Consider the following 25,950-nt stretch of genomic DNA (forward strand, 5'->3'; position numbering starts at 1 on the left):
AGGACATGGCGAAAAGGGTCAAGGCAAGGGCAGGGATCGCAAGAGAAAGAAATGAAAACAAGCTCATTCAATATAAACTGCGTGTTTTCTTGCCCCTGCTTAATTTACACGCCGCGTTTTTGCCTCCTCTCCGACCAGCAGTGTTTATCTTGCAGGGCACAGCCCTCATTAGCAGCGAGGAGCAGCATCAGATTTTTCTGTGCTTTGTTTAAACATTATCTTGGGCGTGTGTTTTCCTTAACATCGAGCAAACGGCTCGAAAGCGATCCAGGCGTGCTCCCTGCAGGCCTTCAGCTCCCCGCGGCCATCCTTTGGTGCCCTGCTCAGCGCTTCTGCTGCAGCCCCCTGCTGCAAACCCCTTCTCAAGGGTTTGGTGGTTTGGGAATTTCAAGGAAAACGTAGCACTGAGTCGAGCAAAACATCTCAACTCGCTGCTTCGGAAGGGTTCGGATGGGAAAAATCCATTTTCAACAACAACGAAAGAAGAGAGCTTTCAGTTCTCTTGAAACCGCTGGCACTTAGGCAAGCTGTTGGGTCGTGGCAATACAGATATTTTGAGTTTAATAATATTTAGAATAACATGTTTATGCAACGGTCATGTTTTGCATGAAGGTCATTTCTAGTAAGCGGGGAGCTTTCCCAGGAACAGAGCCCTTTTTCTTCAGCAAACCAGAACAAAAGAGCAAAAGCTGTGCCTGGCCTGAGGGCAGCTGAACCGGGGGGAAGATTGGCTTTGCTTTGTTGGCTTTTGGGCACAGCGAGCTGTATTTGGGGTGAAGGGGCAGCCGGGCAGCACACCAGGGATGCTTTCTGGCCACAGAAAGGCACGGTCTGGTCCACCCAGCTCTGGAGATGCTCCACGTGTGGGTCTGACCCCAAGGACTCAGCCTTTGGTGGCATCAGAAGCGTCCTCAGCCCTTATTTTGGCAGCGCGTTTCCAGAACAGCTCTGCGCATTCATAGCATAGAAATATATTTAGTGCCAGTCACTAGGAGCATCACATCAACCAACGTGCAAGGAATCCCTCTTGCGCTTCTGAGGTGGTAAAAGCTTTATTCAGAAGGTTTCTTCCTAAAGTTTTTTAACGTTTTAGCATTTCCTGGGTGGTTTTGCTCTCCGTTGGCGCACACACCTGCAAAGCTTCCAGTGCTTCCAGCTGGGGTGGTAAAGCTGGAGCAGAGCCATAGCACTGAGGTATCGTTCCTGGTGGCTGTGCTGGACGAAGAGAGGACTTCTTGTGATTTCCTCCACCACACAGCGAGGGCTGTGCCCTACCCCGCCAGGATGGGTGCTGGGGGAGCCATGTCCTGAGGCTGGCTGGGGACACCGAGGGCCCACGTGGCGGAGAGGACCCCAAGCCCAGCACCTCTCCCGGTCCCCCGACTGCTCCCCATGGATGATTTCGATGGCTCTGTGGATTGAAGAAGTGGCTCGTGATTTATCCACAGCAGGAGACAAGCCCAAGGGCCGATCCTCACATCAACGCCGCCAACCCCCCATGGAGAATGATTAAACCCACGGAGTCATGGGCTTGCTTCCAGCCTCGCTGGCTGCTCCAGGACATTGCTGGCTGCTCCGAGGGGTGCTGGCAGGAGCCACGACCGACTTTGGGCCCCCAGGGGACAGCACGGATCTAAGGGTCTGGCTCTGAGCATCCTTCTCCCTGCTCTCAGCAGGGGCTGGGGACAAGGGGATGCCGCGGAGGTCGGTCCCTCTGCCCTGGGGAAGCGAGAAATGATCCTTGGGTGGATTTCTGCTGCAGCCATGCTTCATGTCAGGAGGAATTTGCAACTCCCTTTCCAGCTCTGCTCTGCCAGACAGCAAACTGCTTTGCCACGTTGCCTGTAGCAACACCTCCTGCTTGAAAATAAGAGCTGTGACACGGGGCTGGGTTTGCTGGTGGCTGCGTGAGAAGGGCCGATATTATTAATTACTGCTCTTACTACCACCACTGTTATTTATGGTGGGGCCTGTTTGGGTGGGATGCAGCGGCGCGTGCTTCGGGAGCAGCGTCACCCAGATGGCACCGCTGCAAGCAGAGGGCACCGGGCGCAGCAGTCTGGGGCAAAGGCACAGCACGGCGATCACAGCGGGGCTGGTTTCCCTCCTATTGCTTAAACAACTGCTTGTCTTGGCAGGGATCTTGTGGGAAGAGGCCTGCGGCATCAATAGGGAATCCTTTTTTTCCTGGAAAAAAGTATAATGTACGTCAGCGTGGCCAGGGCAGCCGGGCAGGGCGGCGTGTCCCCAGGGCTCGGGCTGGAGCACGTGCTGCTGGCCTCCCGCGACGGAGCAGCTCTGTGAGGTTCATGCTCAGCGGCTCACGAGAGCTGCTGCACAAAGCACAAGTCAGGGATTTTTAGGCAGAGGGTGCCCTCAGAGGGGCTGAGCCGTGCACAGGTGGCTCAGGGGTTTCTGGGTGACCCCACTGGAGTTATTTAAGACCGTGCAGGCAGCCCCACAGCTCACAGTCACTGGCCATATTTGCAGCTCTTGGCCCTTTCAGTCCCTGTTCACAAATTGCTGTTGGGTTGGGGCGTCCATCGGTCCACTATGGCCAGGGAAACGGGGACGCAGAGACAAGTGCCTTCTGCACAGGCAGCCTGGGCGCCAGGCGCTGGATTCCCAGTTTAACCCATTTGCTTATCCCACTCCACCACCCCCAGACCCACCAACCACTTGTCATGGGGTGAGAGCACCACGGTGGTTTCCGTCTGGAGGATGGAAGTGGGCACCCCTGTCCCCCAGGTGGGGTTATTTAACACATTCTTGCTTCAGGGTAGGTAGCAAAAAAACAAACAAACAAAAAAAACCAACAAAAAAACCCACACTTCAAATGGCCCTTTGGTGGTTTCCATCCAGTTGGTGCTCCCCACTGTGTCAGCTCCCCAACGTGGATTTGAGCTCTGTCATTCAGCACTTTTTCTGGAGGGTCCTGGATGGGAGCTGGGGTATCTACAAATGGAAACACAGGAGGAAAAATGTGCTCTTGTGGTTTTTTTCTCTAAGCAAGCCTCCTGGCTCCTCCTGTCCTGGTTGATATCTGGCCTCCCCCAGGCATTTTTTGGTAGGAGACAAGTCCATCCCTGCTCAGCCCCTGTCCTGCAGGCTAGAAACACCAAGCCACCACTCTTCTCCTCTCCGTGGGCATGGTCTGCATGGCTTGGCTCAGCTTCACTGTCCCAGATGAGGTTTGTTTTCCCTTGAATGTGGATGTGCCCAGTGCTTTCCCCTCTTCTGTGGCAGGAGGCAAACAGGTGCTTGATGCTCCTGTGAGGTTACTTGGGTTCTCCAGCATGCTGATGGCTCATCAGCATCATCTCTCTCCAGCATTTGAAAGTGGTGTGTGTGTGTGTATATATATATATATATATATATATATATGCGCCTGTCTTCTAGTAAACATTTTCATTATCCATGAATTCAGGCTTTTTATCCCATAAAATTTCATCCTATTTCTATTATTCTACTTTACGATACCACAAATTCCACTAGCAGGTAATTCGTTGTGCCAATGGCATTGCCAGAAATACGCAGTGTAACCCAAGACTCATCTTTGAGGATCTCCAGTAGGCATCTCCCTGCAGCCTGGGAAAAACTTTTCTGAAACAGAACACTGATCCCTTAGTCCATTTGCTACCTATCTCATAGTTTCCTCCCACTAGAAGATACGGTCTTCCCCATTTTAGCTAACAAATTCACGTGGGATGCCATAAAAAAAAATCTGCTGAAGTCCAGAGAGGTTTGACTGAATGCCTCTCCTTTGTCTAGAAAAATCAATTACTCAGGAAAGCTCACAGAGCTCTCAGGCAAGAATTTCATTTGGCAGACTTACTGTAGACAAGCAGAGCTGTAGTTGCCCGAGGCGTCTTTCTTGCCTTTCTAAAATTACTATTTTCCAGTACCAGTTCTGAAAGGCAACAGATTAATTTCAATTACTTGCTGTTGGACTTGCAGTTTGATGGCCCTCTCTTCCCTGGCTCTGGGATGGAGCTGGTCCAGCTCCTCCAATTTGCACGCACTCAGCTCTTTGAGATTTTCTTTCCATTTAGATGTGGTCATTTCCATATCCTGATGTCCCTCATCCATCTTCATTTTGTCCTGAGATTCAGCACCCTCGTTCTTCCCAAAGCCTGACACAGAACAACCACCTCGTTTGCGGGATGTAGTTTTAGTATCTTTAAGCTCCACCACATCCTGGGCAAGCAGAAGCCACATTTCTTTGTTCTTTTCTCATTTATGACTCACGAACATTTTACTAGTTGTTTTAATTTCCTTTGTAAGATCTAACACAGCTCGACTTTGGTGATTCTCATGTTACGCTTCCTGACCTTTAACATAAAACTCTCTTTGCTGGTTAATCCCCTTTTCCATTCACTGCAGTCTTGTGGTTATTCCTGATTTTCTCGTTGTGGTAATTCTTCATCCAGTTAAGGCTTTGGCCTTTCCCCTGAGAGTTCTCCTCTGTTCCCTGGGATATATGATCCAGATTGTTGTAAGCTCATTTGATTTCTATGACTAATTCCCTTAATTTCTCTGAATTCCCCCTCTGAAAAAGTTAGTGTCGAGACAAATTCCTTATGATTTAAGGCACTGAGATGCCTTCAGGGCACTTGATCCAAGATATTTTCTATGACGAATTCCTCTATAATATCCTTAGGTCTTACCAAAGCCAAGCAAGAACGTCTTCCCTTTTGCTGGATCGAGGGCATTTCAGTGAAGAAACCAGACCGTTGTGTCCAGGAGTGGCTGCGTCTCGTGGCCACCAGCAACAGGATAGGAGGTTAAGGTCTTCAGTAGGGACACCACTCCCACACTTGGTGGCATCAGCTGTATGACAACAGTGCAGAAATCCCTGTCCTTACCCACATCTGACCCTAATGATCTAGAGGAAACTGCCACCCCACCCTTTTGCAGGCTTTTGATGCTCCCATTTCCTTCCCATCACTGCAGACACCTCCTAGACACTTCCGAGGCAGAGCATTGCAGCCCTGGTTCCTCTCACCCAGACTCGTGCTCTGGTGAGACCGCGTTTCCTCACAGCCACGACAAGGCCCACTTACTTCTCCATCCCCGCTGCCGAGTTTGTGCCCCTTCCATCATTTCCCACACGCTTCCCCAGCCTGACCCCTACTTTTTGCCCGATCTTCTGCAAACTCACCCTGGAAGCTGCCATTAGAAGCACCTGGTTTTCTCGATACGACCATCCCCTTTGAGAATTACATTGTCAGCTTTCCCTTTCCTCCAGCAGGATTCTCAATCAAACCTAAGCTCCTTCGACCACCATTTGCCTGAGGCCTCTAATTAAGGTCTCACTTTGAAGCACCTGTGGGTACTTGCTTGGTATCTGGGCCCCATCTCCAACCCCAAGGCCAAGGACAAGGCCAACCCGTTTTTACTCCACCCCCCCCTTGCCTGCTGGCCTCCATTTTATGACCTCCTCTCTCTCTTTGCCTCTTCATTGCTCCCAATCATTGAAGTTTCCTAAATCCCCCCATCTGCAGCAATGGCAGTGGGGGATTTTGAAGCTCAAGGCTCTTGGAGGGCTAAATTCGTCCTTCTTGGCACCCAGGTACAAACGCAGCCGTGGTGAGGCAATGACGGACCGACCGGGGCAGGCCAGGCTGTCCAGCACCTCGTCTGGCTTTGCCAGGCCGGAGCAGATCGGAGTGTTTCTAAACGCGTTTCTTCCAGGGGAAGGGTTTCTCTACCACTTGCTACAAATCTTAAATTTAAGGTGAAGCACGGCAAACTGCATTGAGCTTTCATCATGGGGAGCGGGGCTCCAAGACAAATGTTTTACCAGCAGAAGTTCCTCCCGGGGCCAGCTTTGTCTGACCAGCTATACTCCTCCTTATCCTCTGACAACAGGCTTTCAATAAATGCTGTGAAAAGGAAGGGTGACAAAAAATACCTGATTTTTGGCCCTTTGAGATAGCCATTGCTGCTGTCGCATGGGATGGCGCTCCCCTACCCATGCCCCTTGGGTCGCAGCCAGCGAGCAGGGGTGGCGCCTGCACGTCCCAAACATCTCCCCCGCGTAGGCCTTCGAGTGCATTTTTCACATGGGAAAAAAATCTTGCCACCGGTGAAGTGTCCAAAGGGAAAGCCGACGTGCTGCAGGTCAGTACTGCCAACTGCTAAAAAAATGTTTGCTTTAAGGTGTATGACATTCCTGTCTGAAACCGAAATTATTCTGGTCTTCTGGAGCATTTTCAGTTCTAACCCGTCAAGTGGATGATAGGGCAAAGTGGACTTCATTGCCCAGAAACTATGTAATAAAATAAAAAGTTTTAAAATACTGGCCAATTCCTGTGAACACATCAACCTGTCCTCTGCATGCATCCAAGTTCAGTGCTCAGGCCTAGATGTTTCACCTGGGAAGGCCCAAATGGAGCTGGCAGCACCAGCCAAAATCAAATTCTTCACCTTCAAAGCTCTCTTTTGCCACCTGTAATGGACTGAATTTCTTATTTTTATTCTTCCCCTTCCCCTTGCCCTTCTTCTTCTTCCTCTTCCCCTCCTCTTCCCCTTCCCCTCCTCCTTCCTTTTCCCCTTCCCCTTCCCAATTCCCTTTCTCTTCCCCTTTTCCTTTCCTCTTCTCTTTCTCCTCCCTCTTCTTCTTTTTTCTTTTTTTCTTCTTCTTTTATTCTCCTTTTCCTTTCTTCCTTCTTCTTCCATCTTATTTTTATTGTTTCTCTAAAGTTACTATTTATTGAGGATGGGGATGAGGGAGGCCAATGGGGTCGGGCGAGGCTGTGGGGCCCCGTGCAGGAGAAGAGCCATCGCTGAGATAGTCATCTGGGTAACATGATAAGGAGCTCAGGGTGGCCGAAAATAGAGGCTCGCCCAGCTGAAAAAAGCCCCGTGGTGGCGCGGAGGGGCATTACTTAACACCTAAGAGACAGGGCTCTTACCTCTCTGCTGGATTTCGGCTCAGGGGATGTGTACGACACTTTGGTTTTAAGAGGAGGGGGGCAGTGAGCTGGTGAACAAATAATAAAATACAATATAATTATTTACAGGCGGAGCGAGTGCTCTGGGGCTGCCACCGTGCAAGGCGCTGCACAAGCACTAAATGAGGGCAGCCCCAGCCTCCCAGGTGTGCAATCTTAACGTTAACCAGGGGAAACGGTAGCACAGGTGAGTGGTGCGGAGATACCTGACAGTGTGGGCTTCCCCTGCCTCTTCTGGCAGGGTTTAGTCAGAAAAAAAAAATGTGGGAAGCAGCAGGGTGAGAGGGATGGGGTATGGGGGCAGGACGGGAGGAGTGCTGCGAGGATGCAGCAGCAGCAGCACAGGGGAGCAGGGTGGGGATGAGGACGTGTCCTGCAGAGCAGCCCCGCACACACGGGGACAGCCCCACTGCAGCCCCCGTGCCTGTAGCTGGAAACGCAGACCGTGGCTGGGTTTGGGCAGGCAGGCTTCACCTCGCTCATCCACTTCGCGTACTCGTTTCTGGGCACGGCATGAATTCACGCGGGATCCGTCCCTCAATCCTTATTATCCCTCAAAGTATTTTTGCACACAGTATTGCAATAAGATTATCAGAAGGGGATTTTTATTTTTATTTTCTTGAAAAATGCTCAGAATTAACAGGCCAAGGGAGCACACCTCAATTTCCTCACCCTCCATCCTCTATTCCACCGCTTCATCCCAGAGGGATTTTGCCTGTGTTGGTTGATTAAAATCCCAATTAGAGACCCCCATGGAGAGCCCGGCTGCCACCGTGCCCCCGGCCCCGGCCCGAGCCCAGCTGTCCCACAGGAAGTTTTGCATTCCCGCAGGGTCACCAGCTGCCCTCGCCGCTTCTGCCGAGCTTCCAGGTAATGGATATTTCAGCCCTAGATGGGGACTCGGGTGGGCTGGAGCCCGGCCACGCCGGCCCGCTGCCACCGCAGCAGCCAGTGCAAAATAAATAGGGTCGCAGCAGGGTGAGTGTTGGCGTGCTGCTGGCCGCGCTCCACGCGGAGGGGTTTCTGCTCCTGGACACCCACAGCCCTCCACCTGTGGGGGCCCGTGCTGGGACCAGTGCTCAGAACTGCAAAATGTTTGCGATTTTATTCGTATTCAGCTCAACCTCTCTATCGTTTGCTTTAGCAGGCAGTGGTGTCAGGTCCCCAGTCTCAGCTCCTGCTTTTTACCCGTCTTTTTAGCTGAACCAGAGGATGCTCCCTGCCTGCCTGGAAAGGGACTGAAAGCAGGCACAGGCTTTCAGACCTGCACAGGCTTTTCCTCTGCCCCCCAGCAGCGGGGACTCACTGCCCTGCTTCAAAGCAACGCTGGCAAAGGACCAAGCATCGCGCCGCGGCAGGGCCATGCAGGGTTACTCTGGAAAATATGCAGGCTGATATTTTATTCATCTGAAGCTGAAGTGGTTGGTATGAAAGAAAATACCCCGTGGGGCTTCATACCTCGAGTCAATGAATTCCTGGTCCTTTTATAGCTCAGGAATGCCGGGTGCTCTCTGTCGGTTTTACAAGGCCATGAAGCCGCAGCTTAAGGTCTGGATAACTATTAATCACGGCGGGGACGATGACAGCTGCTCTTGTTCTGCTGAGCTTTCAGACGGGCACCGGACTTGTGCACGCTGTGCCCTGTTCATCCTGCTGGCTTGAGACATCGGTGCTTTTGCTTTGGTCTGGGGGGATGTTAGCTTCTTGCTTGTGGGACCACCAGTTTTGGTAGTGGTCGTGCCAGGGATTCGATTGGGGTAGTCCCTTCATGGCACACTGTTTGGCCAGCCCTCTTGGAGCATGTGGGCAAGGATGAGTGATTCCCAAATCACTGAGATCTCTGTCGTAAGAGCTACAGACCTACAAGGAGATGGGCTTGAAGGTCCAGGCGCAAGGGGTCTCTCCTCCCCATCAGGCACCGCTGATCCTCGGCGGTGCTGTGCATTTTCTGGCTGTGCTATCACAAGGCTGGGTGTGATGTGCTCCTTGAAGTCCAGCTCCGAGAGTTGTTTAATGACGTGAGAAATCACAGCTTTTCCTCGAGAACGCATCTCACCAGCGGCTGTGTGTTTGTTCCATTACAGCACGGGGAGGAGAAAGCCCTGATTTCGGTAACAGCCCAGAACAGAAGGACGTCACAGCTGTGCAGTGCACCAAATCCAAATGAGTCCTAAAAAGGTCTCCTAATTTTGGGTGGGGTTGAGTCATGATTTTTGAATGCTTCTAAATGGCAATTTTGTTAACATTTTTAGCTCTTCTGAGCTCTCTCCCTGTGTGCGATAAGCACAGAGGACACTGTCCAATGCTTACTGCTGGGAACACGCAGTAATCAGGGATTTTAACATTTAAACAAATCGTCTCTGGAAGTTTGCTTTTTGCACTATTTTTTTTTTTTCCAGAGGAACATGCAAAATGTACTTAACCTGCAGACAGTGTTAGCGATGTTCTCAGCTTTTGGCCACAGCATCCGTGAAGGCACAACCCAAAGATGGGATAAAGCCCCTCTTTGCTATATATCTGAACACAGTGACGACGCTTTTCCCACCCTCATAGTGGTTTTGCCTCTGTTGGTTTCTTTTCTCCAATAGGAAAACAAGGAAAAGAAAAGCAAGCTTGAAACCAAAAGCTAAACCCTCAATCCTGCTTTCAAATCCTGACTCAAAGCAAGCTGAAAAGCCCCTATCTAAGCAATCACCAGATTTTTATTCCTGGTGGTAAACAGCCAGGGCGCTGCAAATACTGAGAGCTGCCACGTCCTGCGGAGGGAGTGATCAGAGGGGTCAGACCGACCTGTGCTCGCACGGGGAACACAAGGTGCCGCCGTGTGGGTGAAGCACGCTGCTGCTCGAGCTCCTGCAAGCCCCCTGGGTCTGGCTGACACACTCCTGCTTGGGGCAGGTTGCTTTTCTTTTGCGCAGGGTTCTGGGGAGGGAGTTGGGGCAGGCAGAGCCCACAGGGGAGCGATGCCCTTAGTGGCATTCGTGCCTTTCGTGCCTGCAGCTCGGCGGGACCCGATTCAGGAATTTTCTAACAGACACTTTCAAGAGCATGTGAGAGCGTGCTGGGCAGATCTCACTCACTCAAAGCCAGGAGCTTCTTTCAGTTGCATAAGCAAACATGGGTGCAATATTTCCACAAGGTCTGAGCGTTCCCCTTGTCCACACAACAGCTTGAAATGGGACATGATCTTTATTCCTTACTGAAGACATCATAGTAATTCAAGAATACCAATATCCACAAGGTATTTAGGTATCTCAGTCACTTTAAGCCAACGCCTGCCAAATTAAGAAGTCTCAGACCCAGAAGGATAAATATATATATAGATACATATATATATATATATATCAATGGGAGTGCCATGCTTAATGGGATACAGGGCTAAAGTAACTTCTGATGCTCACCAAAGTGTCTTGATAACTTTCTGCCCTGATTTCCTTCAGATAAAGGTGCTCTCACTAAAACCCTGCTCTTGTAGCTTGGCAAAGCTCTCTGCTTTACAGACTTAGTGATTTCATGCCCACACCTACTAACTGATGGTACCTACTGTGGGGCCTTTCATCAACAGCTATGAAAAACACAGGAGATACAGCCTAAAGTCAACGAAGTATGACTTCTTCGTCTTAGCACGTTGTGTGAAAAGCTCAGAAAATTGTTTAAAAAATCCTCCCAGGGACTGAATATACTCACACTGGAAAAGTGAGGAAAGAAACGTGTTTATACATTTATTATATACAATATTAAGGCACAAGTTTCAACAGCAAAGAATAAGAAATCTTTGGCTGACCAACAATATCAATATTTGCCGTGGGTGACACATAACGTTCTTCATTTACCCACCTATGTACAAATAACCCTCCAGCTGTACAACACTGTACACCAACTTCTCTATACAACCAACGACAATAAAAAACGACAGTATTTTACAACTAGTTACCAACGTCACCTGGAATGGCTACAGCACAGTTTCTCGAAACACCATACAGTTCAAAGAGCTGGGAAAACCAGTACAAATGGAGCTGCACCGCTCTGCTGAGAGGGGCTGATTCGTGGCAGCAGGACTCCACGCAAGCCCTGCTAGTGCTTGGGCTGCGGGGGAGACCCCTGCGCCTTCAGACCTTCCCTCCAGGAAAGCTGAAATCTCTTGAGGTCAGTTAAATTGAGGAGAACGAACCCTTATGTTTATCCGAGCTGTGAATCTGAAAGTAAAATTTGCCCGCACTGTGCTTGTAACAGACGGTTTCCCATACGTGAACACAAAGCTGGGGCAGCACCAGTTGTAAACGCACCTTTGGACACCCAGAACCGGAGGGCCCGTTGTCTCCACGAGGAGGAGGAGGAGGAGTGCGGTATTCTAGCTGACTTTGAGAAGCAGAGAGCTGCACCACAGTGAAATACAACCGACTGAAAGCACGTCACGCACACTGCTCCAACGCTGCTCCTGCCGGACACCTAGCTGCCTGCCTGTACGGAAACCATTAAATAGTGTCATCAAAAGAAATAATACAGCCAGTCATACAATGCAGCTGGGTATCCTTATTTCTTGGAGAAAGATGGGGAAATGCTCACTACTGTTTAACTTCTGTTCCTTTGCTCTCTCACCCTCCTGCCCAGCTCCCCGTGCTGGCTCCCTTGCGGGAGGGTGACCGTGGTGGGTCGGGGGGTGCTGGAGCCTTCAGCCAGCCACTGCCACGCACAGACCCGGCTTGTATGCAAACGTTTACAACATTTAAATTAACTTTAGAGGAAGAAAAAAAATAAAATTATTTTACAAGGCATATATTAAGCAGCGTAACATCTTCAAGGGGCTTTACACATTTGGTTTTGCAAAGCTGGTAATACTCGGAACACACGATTCTCTTGACTACAGAGCCTACTTAGCACTACTGCAGCTAACAAGTGCAAAACTCAGCAACACCGACGTATGTCTAACTCTAGGTACACACACAAGTAAGTGCATAGATTTAGCACAGCCATTTTGTTTCCAAAAACTGGTCTCTCTCAGCCATGCAGCGCTGAGCGCAGGGCTCTAGCACCTGCCGGCTTTGAGCTTGCGAGGACTTCAGTTTTCAGCAAAAGCAGCGTTTAAAGTGCCTGGCGTGTTCACAATCAAGAACATTTTGATGCCTACAGGAAGGGATGACCTCGAGCCAGTCCTGAGCACAAGGTTCCTTCCAGCCACATGAGCACCCATCACCTTTCCACTTCAGGCAGCTTCACACAAAATCCCATCACCCTTTTCCCAAAGCCAAATTCTTCCTGATGTCATTGGGGTGTACTAGATGATTTAGGAAGATAAAAACCAACATAGAAATACCTCAGAGAGGAACGTTTCCCTATCAGCATTTGCAATACAGGAAGCAAAACGTCTAAGTAACACTGCCGGTGAGTTGGCTGTCTTACAGACAGTTGCCACCTCTTAGAGAAATCAGGGACTGAGCTGAAAAGGAGTAATTGTCTTGGGTGAAACAAAGTGAAAAGAGACTGCAGCTCAGCACGCAGAACAGATGATGCTCATGCACCCCTTTGCAGTTAAACCCTTCCGGGCCTGACACTACACCCCTTAATGCTGAGTCCCACACCAGCCTAACAACAGGTCTCTTTGCTCAGGGAAGGTAGGATTTGGCTGCAGGCCCTGAAAATAAGGAAAAATTCCTGTTCTTACCACGAACACACTGATTCTTCCACTGTTGTGAACCAGTGCGCACTAAGAGGCATCTGCTGATCTCACGTGCAAGCCCAGCTTAGTTCCACTGAACTCATTTCAGAAACCCTCAGTGTTTTCAGGTTTTTTTTTCCTATCTCTCCAATGTAATTGGCCCCAAAGGGCTTGTGTTCCCTCGGGCTACGTTCTGTCTACAGCCTTGTGCTCAGATTCCCACCTGCTGAAACCTGCGTGCAGCTGGCAGCATCGGGGGCAGCCCAGGTCCGGGGAGTGCTGCAGGCTGGACGGACGCTGTCCATGGGGCTGTGCTTGGGGAAGGCACTATGTCAGCCCCTTCCTGCCCTCCCGCACACATCCTCGCCCACAAAATGCTCCCATGCACTTCACCTCTTACCTAACCCTGCCTCGCATAGCCCCTGTAGTGGAGCTGGCTGGATCCTCCCCGACTTTCCCTCCTGAAACGTTCCCAGTGTTACAGAAGGGATTGCTTCAGCCTCTGCTGAAGGAGCTCCCGTCCTCCCCCACCTTCATCCTCCATGGAAATTCCAGCAAACAACTGCTCCTACCAAAAAAAAGAAGCCTTAGCAAGCTCTGAGTTTGCAAGACGCGAATATTTGCACTGCAATCCAGCTCCAAGAGTAACATTTGTCCAGCCAGGAGTGAGGCACCTGACCTACACGTCCAGGAAAACCACACCACACCACTTCAAACGGATACTTACAAGAACCTGCCGTGTACATCTACAGACCAACGCTTCACTAAAACTCAGCAGTGAATACTTTTAAGAAATGAATCAATACTGAGGAAGATGCAAGTTTCTCCTGTTATTTTCAGAAACTCCCGTGGCCCCAGAAGAGCCAAGATTTTGCTCCTGTCCTGGCTGCAGAGGCAGTAAACCAGAACGGCCCCGTGCACCCAGTCTGTAACTTAGCTCCCTTCTCTTTACACCAGAAAATGCAGTTTCCTCTTTCCTCGACGATCACCTTCTCAAGCCACCTTCAGTTTTCCATGTCCCTTTCTGCTCAGAAAGTCCCAGACATTCATTTCGACTCTCCTCTTCGGTGCTCTTTACTTCTCGCCCAGTCCAAAGTCTCAACGTAGCAGACTCAAGCTTCATTTCAGGTACAAACTTTCTCCGTCCTTCTTCAAATTCTCAGAGTTAGTTTTTAAGGTTGGCACACCGACGACACCCTCAGGCCTGGAAGTATGCCCATGACACCCCAGAGATGCCATCCTCTGCTCAGATGAGGACTTCCATCATGTCTGCATCTGGAAACTCGGGCTTGTGGAGCAAGCTGCTCACCCTGCCTTTGCTGTCGGGCGGCTTCCCATGGCTGGAGTTCTCTGCAATGGAAACAAGGGAAACAAAGTCAGTCCTCGGCTCAAATTCAACAGCAAATTGTTTGAAGCAAATAGAAAATCATTCTTGGGGGGACGCGAAGCGGGGAGGTCGGGGGGCACAATTATATGTCCTAAAGATTGAAAGCCAAATTTGATCAGGAGGCCCAAAAGACGTGAACCTGAATTCCCTGCACAATGATGGAGTATCGCTGATAACGGCAGGTTTGTTGGTGGGCACAGACCCCAAGGTAGGCATAAAAATAGCATTTAAGAGAAACAGACAGAAGCACCCTCTAAAAGGTGTCTGTGTCCCTGGAGAGAAGCAGCCACCTGTGGAAAGTCTGCATCACTTTAGCAACTTACTACTTATTATCTGATCCGTGCTAACTCTGCACGTCTGCATTCCTGTTCTGCTTCAGGTACAAAATTTGGGAGTTTGAAACAACGTGAAGGCAGTACACAAATAATCAGGTGGGTGTTTTAATCTAAAATATATTATTGTACCAGTGAAACAGGCTAAGAGCATGTATATGGCCAATTATGATCATCTATGATACATTTTGTCAGCTATTTCTTTTAGTCATCATAGTTCATGACGTTGTCAGCTTCAGCAAGAAGGACTCGCATTTCTTAAAACAGGGAAAAACCTGAAAGACTAATTTATGGGTTCCTGGAAACAAACTCCAATCTGAATTGTATGGAACACACCAATCCAGAGTTTCAAGTAATTAAAGGTATTTAGCTCTACCAATGATATATATGAAGTTCCTAGGGGGGGAGACTTGTTTTTGAGAACAGATAAATATGCAGGAAAATGGCTTTTTCAAAATAGCATTTGTAAAATAAATGTTTCCCCTTGCTATGGTCGCAAACCTGCAGTTTCCATTTTTCAAAAATAATTAAAAACATATTTCTTTACCAAAAATAAAAAAACAAACACGAAAACACAAACCAACACGACATTCTCCATTTTCTCCTTACATTTTCCCAGCAGGTTTCCTTTAAAAACGAGGTGATGCTTTTGCTAAACACGGTATAAGCTGAAAAACGAGAAGGGGCTGACTATATGAACAGGTATGGAGCGTTTTACGGTGTGAAACCCTGTGATCTTGTCCATGATTGATTTTTATCTGTGGCAGCATGCGTAATTATCACATCTGTCAGGAACTCTGCCTGCCACAGACGAGCAGAACCTTATAAAAGCTGCCAAGCACCAAACCCTGCCGTGCCAGACTGCGCAGCATTGAAAACTCCCCTCCTTTTTATTTTTGCTCCACCAACACCGGGGTGTCTTGCGGAACGTGCCAACAGCCCCGGGGGCGCCAGGACCTTACTGCACGTCCCTGCTGCCCCACCGGGGGGTCCAGCAGCACTCACCCAGTTTTTCGCCCGCTGGCCGTGCCCCCGGGGGCCGCGGAGCGGGGCTGTGCGACGGGGTGGTGCCCAGCCGGCCACGGCCAGGGAAGGAGGCGGCGGCGGGCCAGAAGAGCTCGGCGCTTTTGTCCGTCTGGGTGCTGTTGTCTTTGCTGCCCGTCTTCGCGTGGGAGGCTGCCGGAACTGGCGTGCACGACAAGGAGGGCAGCGGAGGAGGCAGCGAGGGGCCCGACGGGTGGTCGTGGTGCTCCTTCCCCAGGAGCAGCCCTGAGAACACACCGAGCTCAGTCACATCCCGGCCCAAACTTACGTGCTGTCCCCACGTCCCACCCCACAGCTACAAGGTGCTGGTCTGAATATGCCTCCAGCCCTTTCACTCTGCTTATTTTTTCCCTTGGACACTGCGTGATACTCTCGTCCTGACACCCACACAGTACCTTCCCAGGCCAGACGTGCTTTTTCTGCAAACGCAGCCTTTGGAGAGCAGTGCCCTGTCCTACCTCCCTTCTGCACACCGGTCCTGGTGGTACCCCCGGCACAGGCATCCCTCTGCACCCCCGTCCCATGTGGCCCCAAACCACAGGCTGTACTGCACTTGTTTCCCCACTCAGCTGCCACATCACATCACGAACTCCCACCCAAAGGGATGCTCACCCTCTTGTTTAGCTTTAACCAAACCTTTTTTTCTGGTCCAGGTTTGGTCTTTACTCCCACAAAGTTGCAGGCGTTATCTCCTTGTGTCTAGGAGTCTTTTCCCAGACTATGGCTTTCTACAATCAGTGCAGAACAGCTTAATATGATTGAAAATACAATTAAGATATGAAGCAAGGTTAAAAACGGACTAGGTTTTGACCTTGGCACAAGGACAGCGCCACAGCCATGGGCACTACTGCTAGGCTCAGGCAGAAGGATTACCACAAAGCGATGAATGAGCCAAAGCTTAACCAAAACAACACTCACCTATGCTTCCCTTCCAGATCTTCTCCTCCTTCTTCTCCTCAGCTATCTGGTTGCTGGTGAGCGAGGTCTGGCGCGAATGCGTGCCCGCCGCAGCAGCGATGGAGGGGACAGACCGAGCAGGTCGCAGGCTGGCGCTGTCGACTTTTCCGGGATCCTTCCGCGAGCGCTGCTGAAGGACCTTGATCATGGCATCCTTCTCAATTATTTTTGCATGGAGATTCTTTATTCTGCCAAAATATGAATGCTCTGCTTACGGGGGTGGACAACGAGTTTAAACGGGCAGCAATCGGCACCCTAAGGGAGCAGGACCAGTCTGTAGGGACGTGCCCTGCTGCTCTGTCACCTCCACTTGTAAGTGACTTGGGCAAGGCAGCTCCCACCAGGTCCTCCGAGGGATAATGATGCACCTCGGAACAGGAAGCATTTCTGGCTATAAACTGCTTTTTTGCAAGGTTAAATGAACCCACCTGTTGCTGTGGCTTTACCGCAGCAGCAGCAATGAGAGCAATATCCTGACTGCACTGTGGATTGCTACCTTCACTGACATAGTATAAAAACACAAGCAACATTCCCCCATTGCTGTCAAATCTGGAATCCCGTGCTTGGCAGACTGCCACAGGGAGGGGTTTGCCTGAGTAAGTATTATCTGAATTAAAATCCTGAGTTAACCTCATAATTCGGGTCTGTTGGCAGCTGGAGTAAAGCTCTGCTGCTGCCGAAGCGACTGAAAAGGTTCCCTTTGGTTCCTGTAACAGCTGGGCTGGGCTCCTTGTTTCCACTAAACTCTGCAGAAACCATCTGCCTGTGGTGTGCAGAGCGGAGCAAAGCTCCCTGTGCTTTTCTAATCCAGACCTAAAGACTCTCAAAACACACAAAAAATGATTATCTGAGACTTTTCTCCAGGCATTATTAACACCAAATCATACTGAAAGGGTCTGAAACTACATTAAAAACAAAACAGAAAACTTGTACGTGTAAAATATGATAGTCTAAGGACCGTATCTTTACTGAGAAAGCAAACGCAGCTCCATTTTGTGAAGCAGTGAAAGCTAAATTGCCGTGTCTGGAAAGCATATACATAAAGGGAGATAGACAGTAACTTAATGTTGGCTTTAGTTGTCATAATCAGATGTCTAATTTGCAATGAAAACACCAGATCCTAATCTATCTTTAATGAAGCCAATGGCAAAATTCCATTGCTTCACTGGAAGCAGGATTTGCTTGCATGTGTGAGTGGAAAACAAAAAATAAACCCAGTAAAAACAATCATTTACATTTTCCACAAGCAACAAATACTCTGTTTTACAAAACTGTCTGCAGACTTGTCATTCTGCGGCAAAGCCAGAAATGAAGAACAGATTTTAAGTAATTTTTCATTAAAAACCTAGGGAAATGCACAACCATTCTCAAGGGATTTTTACTGATCAAAAGGCCACTTTTCACCAGTAAAAAAACAAGGCAAAGAATTATAAATGGTGCTGAGTATGTAGCCACATGTCTATTTGTGTGCTGAAAATGGAGAAGCGTCTGTGCCAAGGAATGTTACTCTTGCTGATTGCCTGTATCCAAAAAAGTTTACTTCATACCTTCTACTGGAAAACACAGCTTGTTTAGCAGTGCTTTTGGTGCTAAGTTTTGCAGGCTTGTTCCTAAATGCCAGTGTGAACATCGCGCTGCTCGGATGTGTGAAACAGTGCATCTAGAAACACGCAGGCGACTTCTGAAGGAGTGAAGAGGAAGGAAAACGCAGATGCTTGTGCTGCTGATTATGTAGGAGTGGGATTACAACTTCAGCTTTTACAACCAGACGCGCTCGTTTCCAGTGGGGGATTTTCACCGAGATTAAGCAAGCATTTAGCTTCCTCCCATGCCAACCTACTTTTAATACGGGAACTGCCTCCATTTTTCAAGAAGGTCATTTTTGGCACAGAGAAGGCTTAACTGCAAGGTAGTGGGGGGAAATATCTAAGGACAGCAGCTATTTAATCGCTGCCTTTATGCCGAAGAGCCGAAATCATAGTGAAGTTAAGCCCATCCTTCCTGGTTGTGCATGAAGGAACCCGAGGGCATCCTGGCCTACCTGCACAACCCCCAGCTCCAGCCAGGCGGGGTGACCCCGTCCCCAACCCCACGGCGAGCCGGCGCGGCCCCTTACGTGTACTCCATGTCCTGGCACCGCCGGTTGGCCTGCACGATCTCCTCCTCCTCCTGCCAGCCCCGCACCTCCAGCGCGCTCTCGCCGTAGCTGCCGTTGCGCGAGTGGCTCGGGGCCGAGGCGTCCCTGGCAAAGCGGTGCGACACGGTGAGTCGGGCGGACCACGGAGCCGGGGCCTACGGCCACGAGGGTGGCTTCTGCAAGGCAGCCTGGTGCTTGCAAAGAAAAACCCCAATCCCGCGTTTGAAGAGCGAGCTAGCAGTGGTTGGTTATCAGATCGGACGGCTGTCTGGTTGTTTTGCCGCGGCCTACTCTTGGCTGAGGTCATTAATGCCATTAGTAATCGGGACTGGTGGAACAGGGAGTGTGCTAAAATCATGGGTGGCCCCCATGGGGTGAAACACCTGAAACACCATCCTGGAGGGCGGGGTTGGAAATCGAGGGGCCTCACTCACTGGGGGAATGGTCCCAATTACCAGGACTGCATCACAAACGAGAAGCAAAACTGTACGCCTAGGAGGGTGAAAAATAGCACAGGAATTGCTGTCTAGACTGGAGAGCAAAAGAAATTATCATACTGGGACATGCACTCAATCACACCGAGAAAGGCAAGTCTCTTCCTAGGATGTATTCGGGGGATTTGGCTCTGAAGAAACTTGGCGAGAGGTTAATTATCCCGAACCCCTCACTGCTGGAAGCCTTGCTGCAATATGCTGTGTGCTTTGGGGCACCGTGCGTGCAGACAGACAAACTGGAGACAACCCAGATGAAAGCACTGGGAAAGGGAAGGGGTTTACTACGGGACATAAGAGGGATGGCTGAAGGAAGTGAGCTTAGTTCAGGCCAGGGAAGACACACGAGGGGATATGCGTCTTCCAGTATGTACGAGGCTGTTACAAGGTCGCCAGTGAGCTGTTGTTCATCATGTACACCTGAGAAGGACAAGAATAAATTGACGTAATCTGCAGCCAAGAGGTTTAGTTTCGATATTAGGAGAACCTCTTTAACTTGAAGCTTAATGATAAACTTTTGGACATGGTCAGAAGGGTAAATCCTGCTGTATTTCACAGACGTACCACCAGGGACAGATACATTCACCTTGCCAGAGCATCTCAGGGGATGGCAAAGCAAAACCCAGCTTGAAGAAAATATCCTTTCCTTGTTTTCTGCTGCAAATAGAGAAACGCCCGTCCCCATGAACAACATCTCACCTCTCCGTCGCAGCCGTGGCTGCGGCGTTCATGGCGAAGTGCCTGATGGTGCTCTCCTCCAGGTACTTCTGCTCCCACTTGGTCATGTCGGCTTCCAGAGCCAGGATCCGCTCCTCCTTCTCCCGCACCAGCTCCATCAGCGCCGGGGCGTTGTGCTCCGGGAGGCTGTTTGCCTGGTAGCTTCCCTGCCTCTGCCGGGGCAAACAGCCACAGATACTCACCCTGACGAGTACGGGAGCTACCAGCCCCTTTTATCCACGTTACTCCAGAGCCCACAAAGACATCCCCTTTGCTGCCACAGCCCAAGACTTAAAGAGGGCTCCTCGTCCCACAGCAAATTTCGGAGACAAGGAGTTGCAACCACGGAGGTGTAAACGGCCCCGTCTGGGGTTCTTGGCACCGGGACACCCCGGCCATCCCCTCAAGATGAGGCCGGTGCCACACGAGGGGACTGCCATGCCTCTGAGTAAGAGCTGTGGTGTCAAAGTGGGCCAGCTCGTGCTTCCTCGGTATGGACACCTCCTTGGCTGCCACGAGAGCTGTGCCGAGACCCCTGAAAGGGTCGGGGGAATCCCAGGCTAAGCCCCAGGGTTAGTATTGGAGGCTGGGCAGGCTGACCTGGGGTGCAGCACCAGCACCCATCTCTCCGGTGCCAGGGGCAGGGGTCCGGCTGCCCCCTGCATACGCGTGGATTTTGTGGGACGCCCCAAGCCAAGGGAAAAGGTAGGAAAAAGAAGGAATAAAGCTTTAAAGGATATTCTTCTTGCTGGAGCCTCATCACACAGCTGGGTGGTGCTCGGCATGGGGAGGCAGTTATTACCAGAGGGTTTATGTATTAAAGAAAATAACAGAAAAAGGTGGCGTGTAACCTAGCTACAGCACAACAGAGAACGCTAGTCAGAACAGCGGCTGGGAAAATACCCCAGGTGTGGATTTATGCCTGTCTCTTCTGGCACATTTCGGCTCTAAGGTGCCCTCAGGAGGTGCTCTGTGTGGGCAGCAGGTGGCTTTCCACCCGGCTGGGCAGGAGATCCCCAGAGGCTGCGAGGTGGCTGCCGGGGGATGCTGAATGCAGCGGTGGGTGCGTAAGCTCACCAACCCTTCACATCTACACTGCGAGGGAAGCGCTCAGCCAGGCAGGATTTATCCTGCCCAGTCACAGGCACTTAATTACAGCACCTACGCTGCAACTGGAGCTGCCTCGAGCTTCTTTCTTTGCCGTGGAGATAGGGCAGAAGATTCAGCCCAGGGGAAGTCGGATGGGATGAGCCCACGGCAGAGGGACAGGCATGAAGCTGTGTCAGAAGTCAGCAGAAGTAAATGTTGTTTTCTTCAATACAAAATACAAGAGATTTGTTACACTCCAGGGTGCACAACACTGTGCTAAAGGGGAAGCTGTGTCAGGAGCAGCAGCTTTGCATCTGTGCCCCACCAGGAATTTCCACTGGTGAAGCAGGTCCCTGGCACACGCCATCCCACCGGAGCGGGGGCTGCAGCAGCCGTTTCCTTTTTCCAAAATACGTTTTCAGCTCTTCCTTCCAGACACTGATCTCCTGGTTACAGGAAGCAAGAGATAGCAGGGGAGGGCTGCAGCCCTCGGCTTTGGCGCAGTAATGACGCGTTTGGAAGACGCTTTCTGGAACAGCGCAGTAAGGAATAGCCCCTTAGGAGCAACTGCGGTGACTCCGCTCCCGCACAGCAAGCCAGTACACTCGGATATTGTCAAGCTCCTGGCAGGAAGGTAATATTTTCGAAGCACAGCTCTGGCCTGTAAAATAGCATCCTGGGACACTGCGGGTGCCTGCCTCCTTCATTCGCAGTCAGAACGTCTGGCGGCCCTGCACACTCAGCCTGCAACGCTAAGTCAGAAGGGTTATTACTTTTTGTTGTTGTCGTTGTCCTAGCATCAGTGACAATGAGGATTTGCTGTTTGGACTCGGCTGAGTTAAGGAAGAGAAGAGAATGGCTCCTTGTGTGCTGTGTCTCTTCTGCTGACTGGTAAAAGGAGAAAAAAGCTCTTTTTCTCTGCAACGAGAAACTATTCCAGGAGATATAACTGACAGCACAGAGAGGACAGCACCAAATTAAAAAGTTGGGGTATTTTGAAGCAATGTGATTTGTTGCAGCATTGTGGCTCACAAAGCAAAAAGTATCAAACATAACAGGAAAAAGTACCCCTAAGTCACCCCCTCAACACTGATGTGAGATGTGAAATCAAAGAATCTTTCTTCTTAAAACTTCTTTAATGGGATGGGTGCAGGCATTTGGGAGCTATGGCAACCTAAAATGCAGTTGCTAATTACAGTTCTAAAAAAAAAACTATGAAGCAATCTGTAAGTTAGAGATTTTTTTTTTTTTGCAAAAATAAGCAGACATAGCCTGAACTCCCACGGCAAAGACTCAGGTGAGAGTCCATCCCAATTAATCTATCGATTTGCCCTTCTGTTCCAGCCAACGAAACAAAGCCCTTTCTAGTTCTAGTTTTACCCTCACTTGGATTTTAAATGTATTTTCTCAATTGATCTTCCCTTTACACCAGCGTCAGCACATTATATCCCCGTGTGATTTCTTTTTTAAAAAGGAGAAGAGCAGGCTAGGAGGCAAGCGAGAAGAGCTACTGGAAGACGGCAGGCATAGCCTGTCCTCTGAGGCCGTGGAGGAGTGCACGAGGAAGATGCAAAGCACTGATACGGCAGCAAGGAAGAGCCAAGACGGACGGGAAGCGTTCCCAGAGAGGGACTTGCTCAAGTGGATTAAAGCGAGGGCTGGTGGGGCTGCCCTGCCCCGGGGACGCCGGGTGAGAAGGGGAGGTTTTCAGGTCCAGGCACCCTGACCCTGCAGGTCGCTGACACTGCCTGCCCACGGAGCTGTTTCCCAGTTGCGTCCTGCCGGCGGGGTCAGCCCCTCTGCTTTCTGGCAACGTGAGCTCTCTGTAACAGCTGCTTCGGTCTTCACTGATAGCTCATAAATAAGGAAGGGTTGCTGTGGCAGACACATTTCTTGACAGAGATATGAGCGAGCCCTTCACGAGTTACAGCAGCATCGCGCCTTGCTTATGTTGCTGCTTTTCCCCAGGCGGTGGTTTGATATACGTAGAGCATCTGCTCACGCTGCTGAAGCCAGTACTCGTGGATTTGGCACGTGGTGCTGGCTGTAACCTGGAAATCCTCCCCGCGACCTCCTTGTGCTTCCCCTTTACACAGACAACTGGACTTGGGGCTTGGGGATGGGGGAGAGTATAAGAGACTGAGGTGCCCACCCAAAGGAACACCTGCATAAAATACAAGCTTAATGCCTCTCTAACCTATAACCTCTATACATACCTCTAACCCTATACCTCTGAGGCCACAGGCTGTCAAAAAAAAACCAACAAGGACATAAAAAAAGAAATACAAGCCTGCATTTCTAGCCCATTCTGGACTAGACTTAGATCTAATTAATTTTTTGTTGATGAAGGCACCATTTGTTTCTGGATCTGCTGTGGACAGAGGTCTCTGGAACCTGGTACATCACCTTTGCCCAGAACTGAGCACGGCCTGAGCAGACAGTTGCTCCCACCTAACCCCACTTCATCCCACCTTGCTCTTTCAATAAAAGATTGCCCAAAGACTACAGGCTAAATCTCCTGCCTGTACGTACCGCAACTTTCCTCTCCTCCTTCAGTGCAGACCTGACCCTGCACAACCTGCAATTCCTGGAGAGAAGCCGCAAAGGACATCATCCCCCAAGCAGGCAGATTTCACCCATCATCTGCTGAAAATCCGGGGTTAAAAGGGAGAAGTTTGGTGAAGTGCCCAACAACCTGAAGCCTATGTCAAGGTGACTCCTGGCAGGGCTGCAAGCTCCCCGTCCTCACCTGCTGCATCCGCAGCGAGTCCAGCTCCCGCTCCAGGCGCGTGCGCAGCCGCCGCTCCATCTGCTCCCTCTTCTCGCAGGCCGCCTGCAGCTGCGTCAGCGCCTGCTGCAGCTTCTCCACCTTCTCCACGTAGGCCTGCTTCCTGCGCAGCTGCGGGGACAGGGGGTCAGCAGCGCCAGGGGACGGGGCACCCCCATCCCACAGCCAGGACCCCGCACGCTTGCCCACAAGCAGCCCCCCGAGTGTTTCTGAGCGAGGGCGACCGTGTTAGACGTGTTTTGGGCAAGCACATGGGCTGACCCCAGCTGGGAGGCATCACAGAATGGTTTGGGTTGGAAGGGACCTTAAGGACCATCCAGTTCCAACCATGGGCAGGGACACCTCCCACCACACCAGGTTGCCCAAAGCCCCATCCAGCCTGGCCTTGGGCACCTCCAGGGATGGGGCATCCACAGCTTCTCTGGGCAGCCTGGGCCAGGGCCTCACCGCCCTCTGAGGGAAGGATTTCCTCCTTATATCTAATGCAAACCTCCCCTCTTTTAGATTTAAAACCTTGCCCTGTGATCAGCAGTTCTCTACTTTTGGCCTCCCACCACACCACCAGGCACTCAACGACAGCGTAGCATAGCTTGGTAGGGACCCCCAGCAGGACCCAGCATGCTTGAGAGCCCGTGGGGAGAGGAGGCTGCTGGACACAGATGGGTGTCAAAGCCTGTCCTAAAAAAGCTGTGTGCCCAGGGGTGCAGGGGGCCAGGCCCACAGCAGGGCCTGTCCTCGCGGAGCACGGATGCTGAGCTGAAAACTCTCCCGTGAGGCAGGGGCAGTGGGGTCGGTCTGCTCGCCCCATGGGCTGAGGTCCCAGCCTCAGGAAGGCAGTTTCATGCCTTCTCCTCCAACCTCCTGAATTCTGAATCATGAATTTTGTCACTGACACTTTTTTAAAGTTTTGGGGGTTTAGAGCTTCAGGCTTAAACCTGACTTAAACCCCTGACTTGGAGAGGGAGGGTGAATCTGTTTGCATAATGGATCAGATGGGCTTTGCCATTTCCAGTCAGACCCCACCTGAAGTCTGGGGGATAATAAGGGTGCTCAAGGTCATTGCCCTGATCACCATGATGCTCTTTAGGGCTTATGGTTTCCTCCTCCTCATGTATTTGGGCACCTGTTTGAGACCTGAGTCTTTTCAGAAGCAAAACAGGAGGCAGAAAAATGCATTAACCCTCATCAGTGCTGGGGACCTACTTGAAATATCAAAGGCTAGACACGTACTAGAAGCTGGCTAGGTTAGAGCCAAGAAGATATTCTGGTGCCTACCTCTTTTTTAAGTACTTAAATCACTATTTAAGTTAATTGCAAGGTGAGTTCTGATAGCGAAACGATGTTCACTAAACATCTGTGTGGACCTAGGAGATGTAGTTAGACATTTGCTGCCTTGTTCCTGGGCACGAGGAGCAAATAAGCACTGGTCCCTCTGGCTCTGGGGGACTCCCCTTCATCCAGCCTCCCCTGCCTAGCCTGGGGCTCCTGTGTTGCAGAGATGGTTTTTCCCCTGTGTAATGCCAGATTCACCAAGCCCCTCTATCACCAAATACAATGGTGATAAAATAGCTTTTTCTTAAAATTCTCCCACCATCCTAAATCCATCCATGTCCCGGATGAAGTGAAATTGTTCTCAGCAGAAGAAAAGCTCGGTCAGAGCAAACCTCTGGCTCCCCAGCCAGAGCCAACAACCTGCAGCGTGACCTCCTTAGCCTCGCTGTAATCCAGGCTAATGCTCACAGCTCCTGGGGATCGCCACGAAAATTAATGAGATTATAATCCCCACTGGTCTCTGGCAGCAGCAGGAAGATTACATTCCTTGGGAGCTCCCAGCTTTGCAACACAGACACGTCGGTGATTTCTTAGCGAACGTGCTGTTTTGCAAATAGGAAAGTGCCTCCGTCACCTGCCGGCTGCATGAGCACGGATCTGAGAGGTGAAGTGGGTTTCCCCTGTCCCTCCTCGGCAGCAGACCTCATCCCCCGGGTCCTGCCCGGTGCTGGAGCGTCCATCTGTACCATGGCAGCCAGAACTGGGCCTTGCGGCAGCCCTTTAAAACCCAGGGTTCACACGTTCATGCATGAGCATCCCTCTGTGTGTGGGGGTGAGGCCATGCACACATTTACAGCCTCAGTAATCAATTTAGTCAGAGATATGCAACAAGACAGTTCCCACATTCATAAATTCACAGGAAGGTTCCTGAGCCAATTCTGGCTTTTTTTTTTTATCCTGCCTGTAGATCTGTAAGCAAATATTTCACCCACGTACATTTAAAAATCAAAGTATAACATGTTGTCATTGAAATTAATGGGACTGCCAATTGAGTGTGCATCTGTGAGGGAGGGAGACCGCAATCAGAAACACATGACTCTAAGCTCCACTACCTCGCAGAGATG

The 25,950-nt window shown here is 50.5% G+C and overlaps 1 protein-coding gene and 1 long non-coding RNA gene across 5 annotated transcripts in view; one reads left to right on the forward strand and one right to left on the reverse strand.

Moving 5' to 3' along the window:
• The first annotated feature begins 883 nt into the window (after nt 1-883).
• Nucleotides 884-12,461, forward strand: LOC310889183. The gene is made up of 2 exons (XR_014576424.1): nt 884-7,143; nt 7,591-12,461. It is a non-coding gene; the product is annotated as an uncharacterized lncRNA (long non-coding RNA).
• Nucleotides 10,654-25,950, reverse strand: part of AMOTL1 (angiomotin like 1) — a 75,333-nt gene continuing 60,036 nt past the window's right edge. For 3 of the 4 annotated variants that reach the window (XM_083816230.1, XM_083816231.1, XM_083816233.1), the window contains 6 exons: nt 23,516-23,665; nt 19,660-19,850; nt 18,449-18,574; nt 16,294-16,520; nt 15,337-15,600; nt 10,654-13,962 (listed from right to left, as the gene is read on the reverse strand). In XM_083816230.1, the coding sequence (XP_083672356.1) occupies nt 13,859-13,962; nt 15,337-15,600; nt 16,294-16,520; nt 18,449-18,574; nt 19,660-19,850; nt 23,516-23,665 (1,062 nt within the window). In that variant the 3' untranslated portion in view covers nt 10,654-13,858. The remainder of the gene's footprint in view (nt 13,963-15,336; nt 15,601-16,293; nt 16,521-18,448; nt 18,575-19,659; nt 19,851-23,515; nt 23,666-25,950) is intronic. The other variant, XM_083816232.1, reaches the window with a different exon arrangement.

Source organism: Anser anser (genome assembly GCF_964211835.1).
Source record: "Anser anser genome assembly, chromosome: 1".
Lineage (NCBI taxonomy): Eukaryota > Metazoa > Chordata > Aves > Anseriformes > Anatidae > Anser > Anser anser.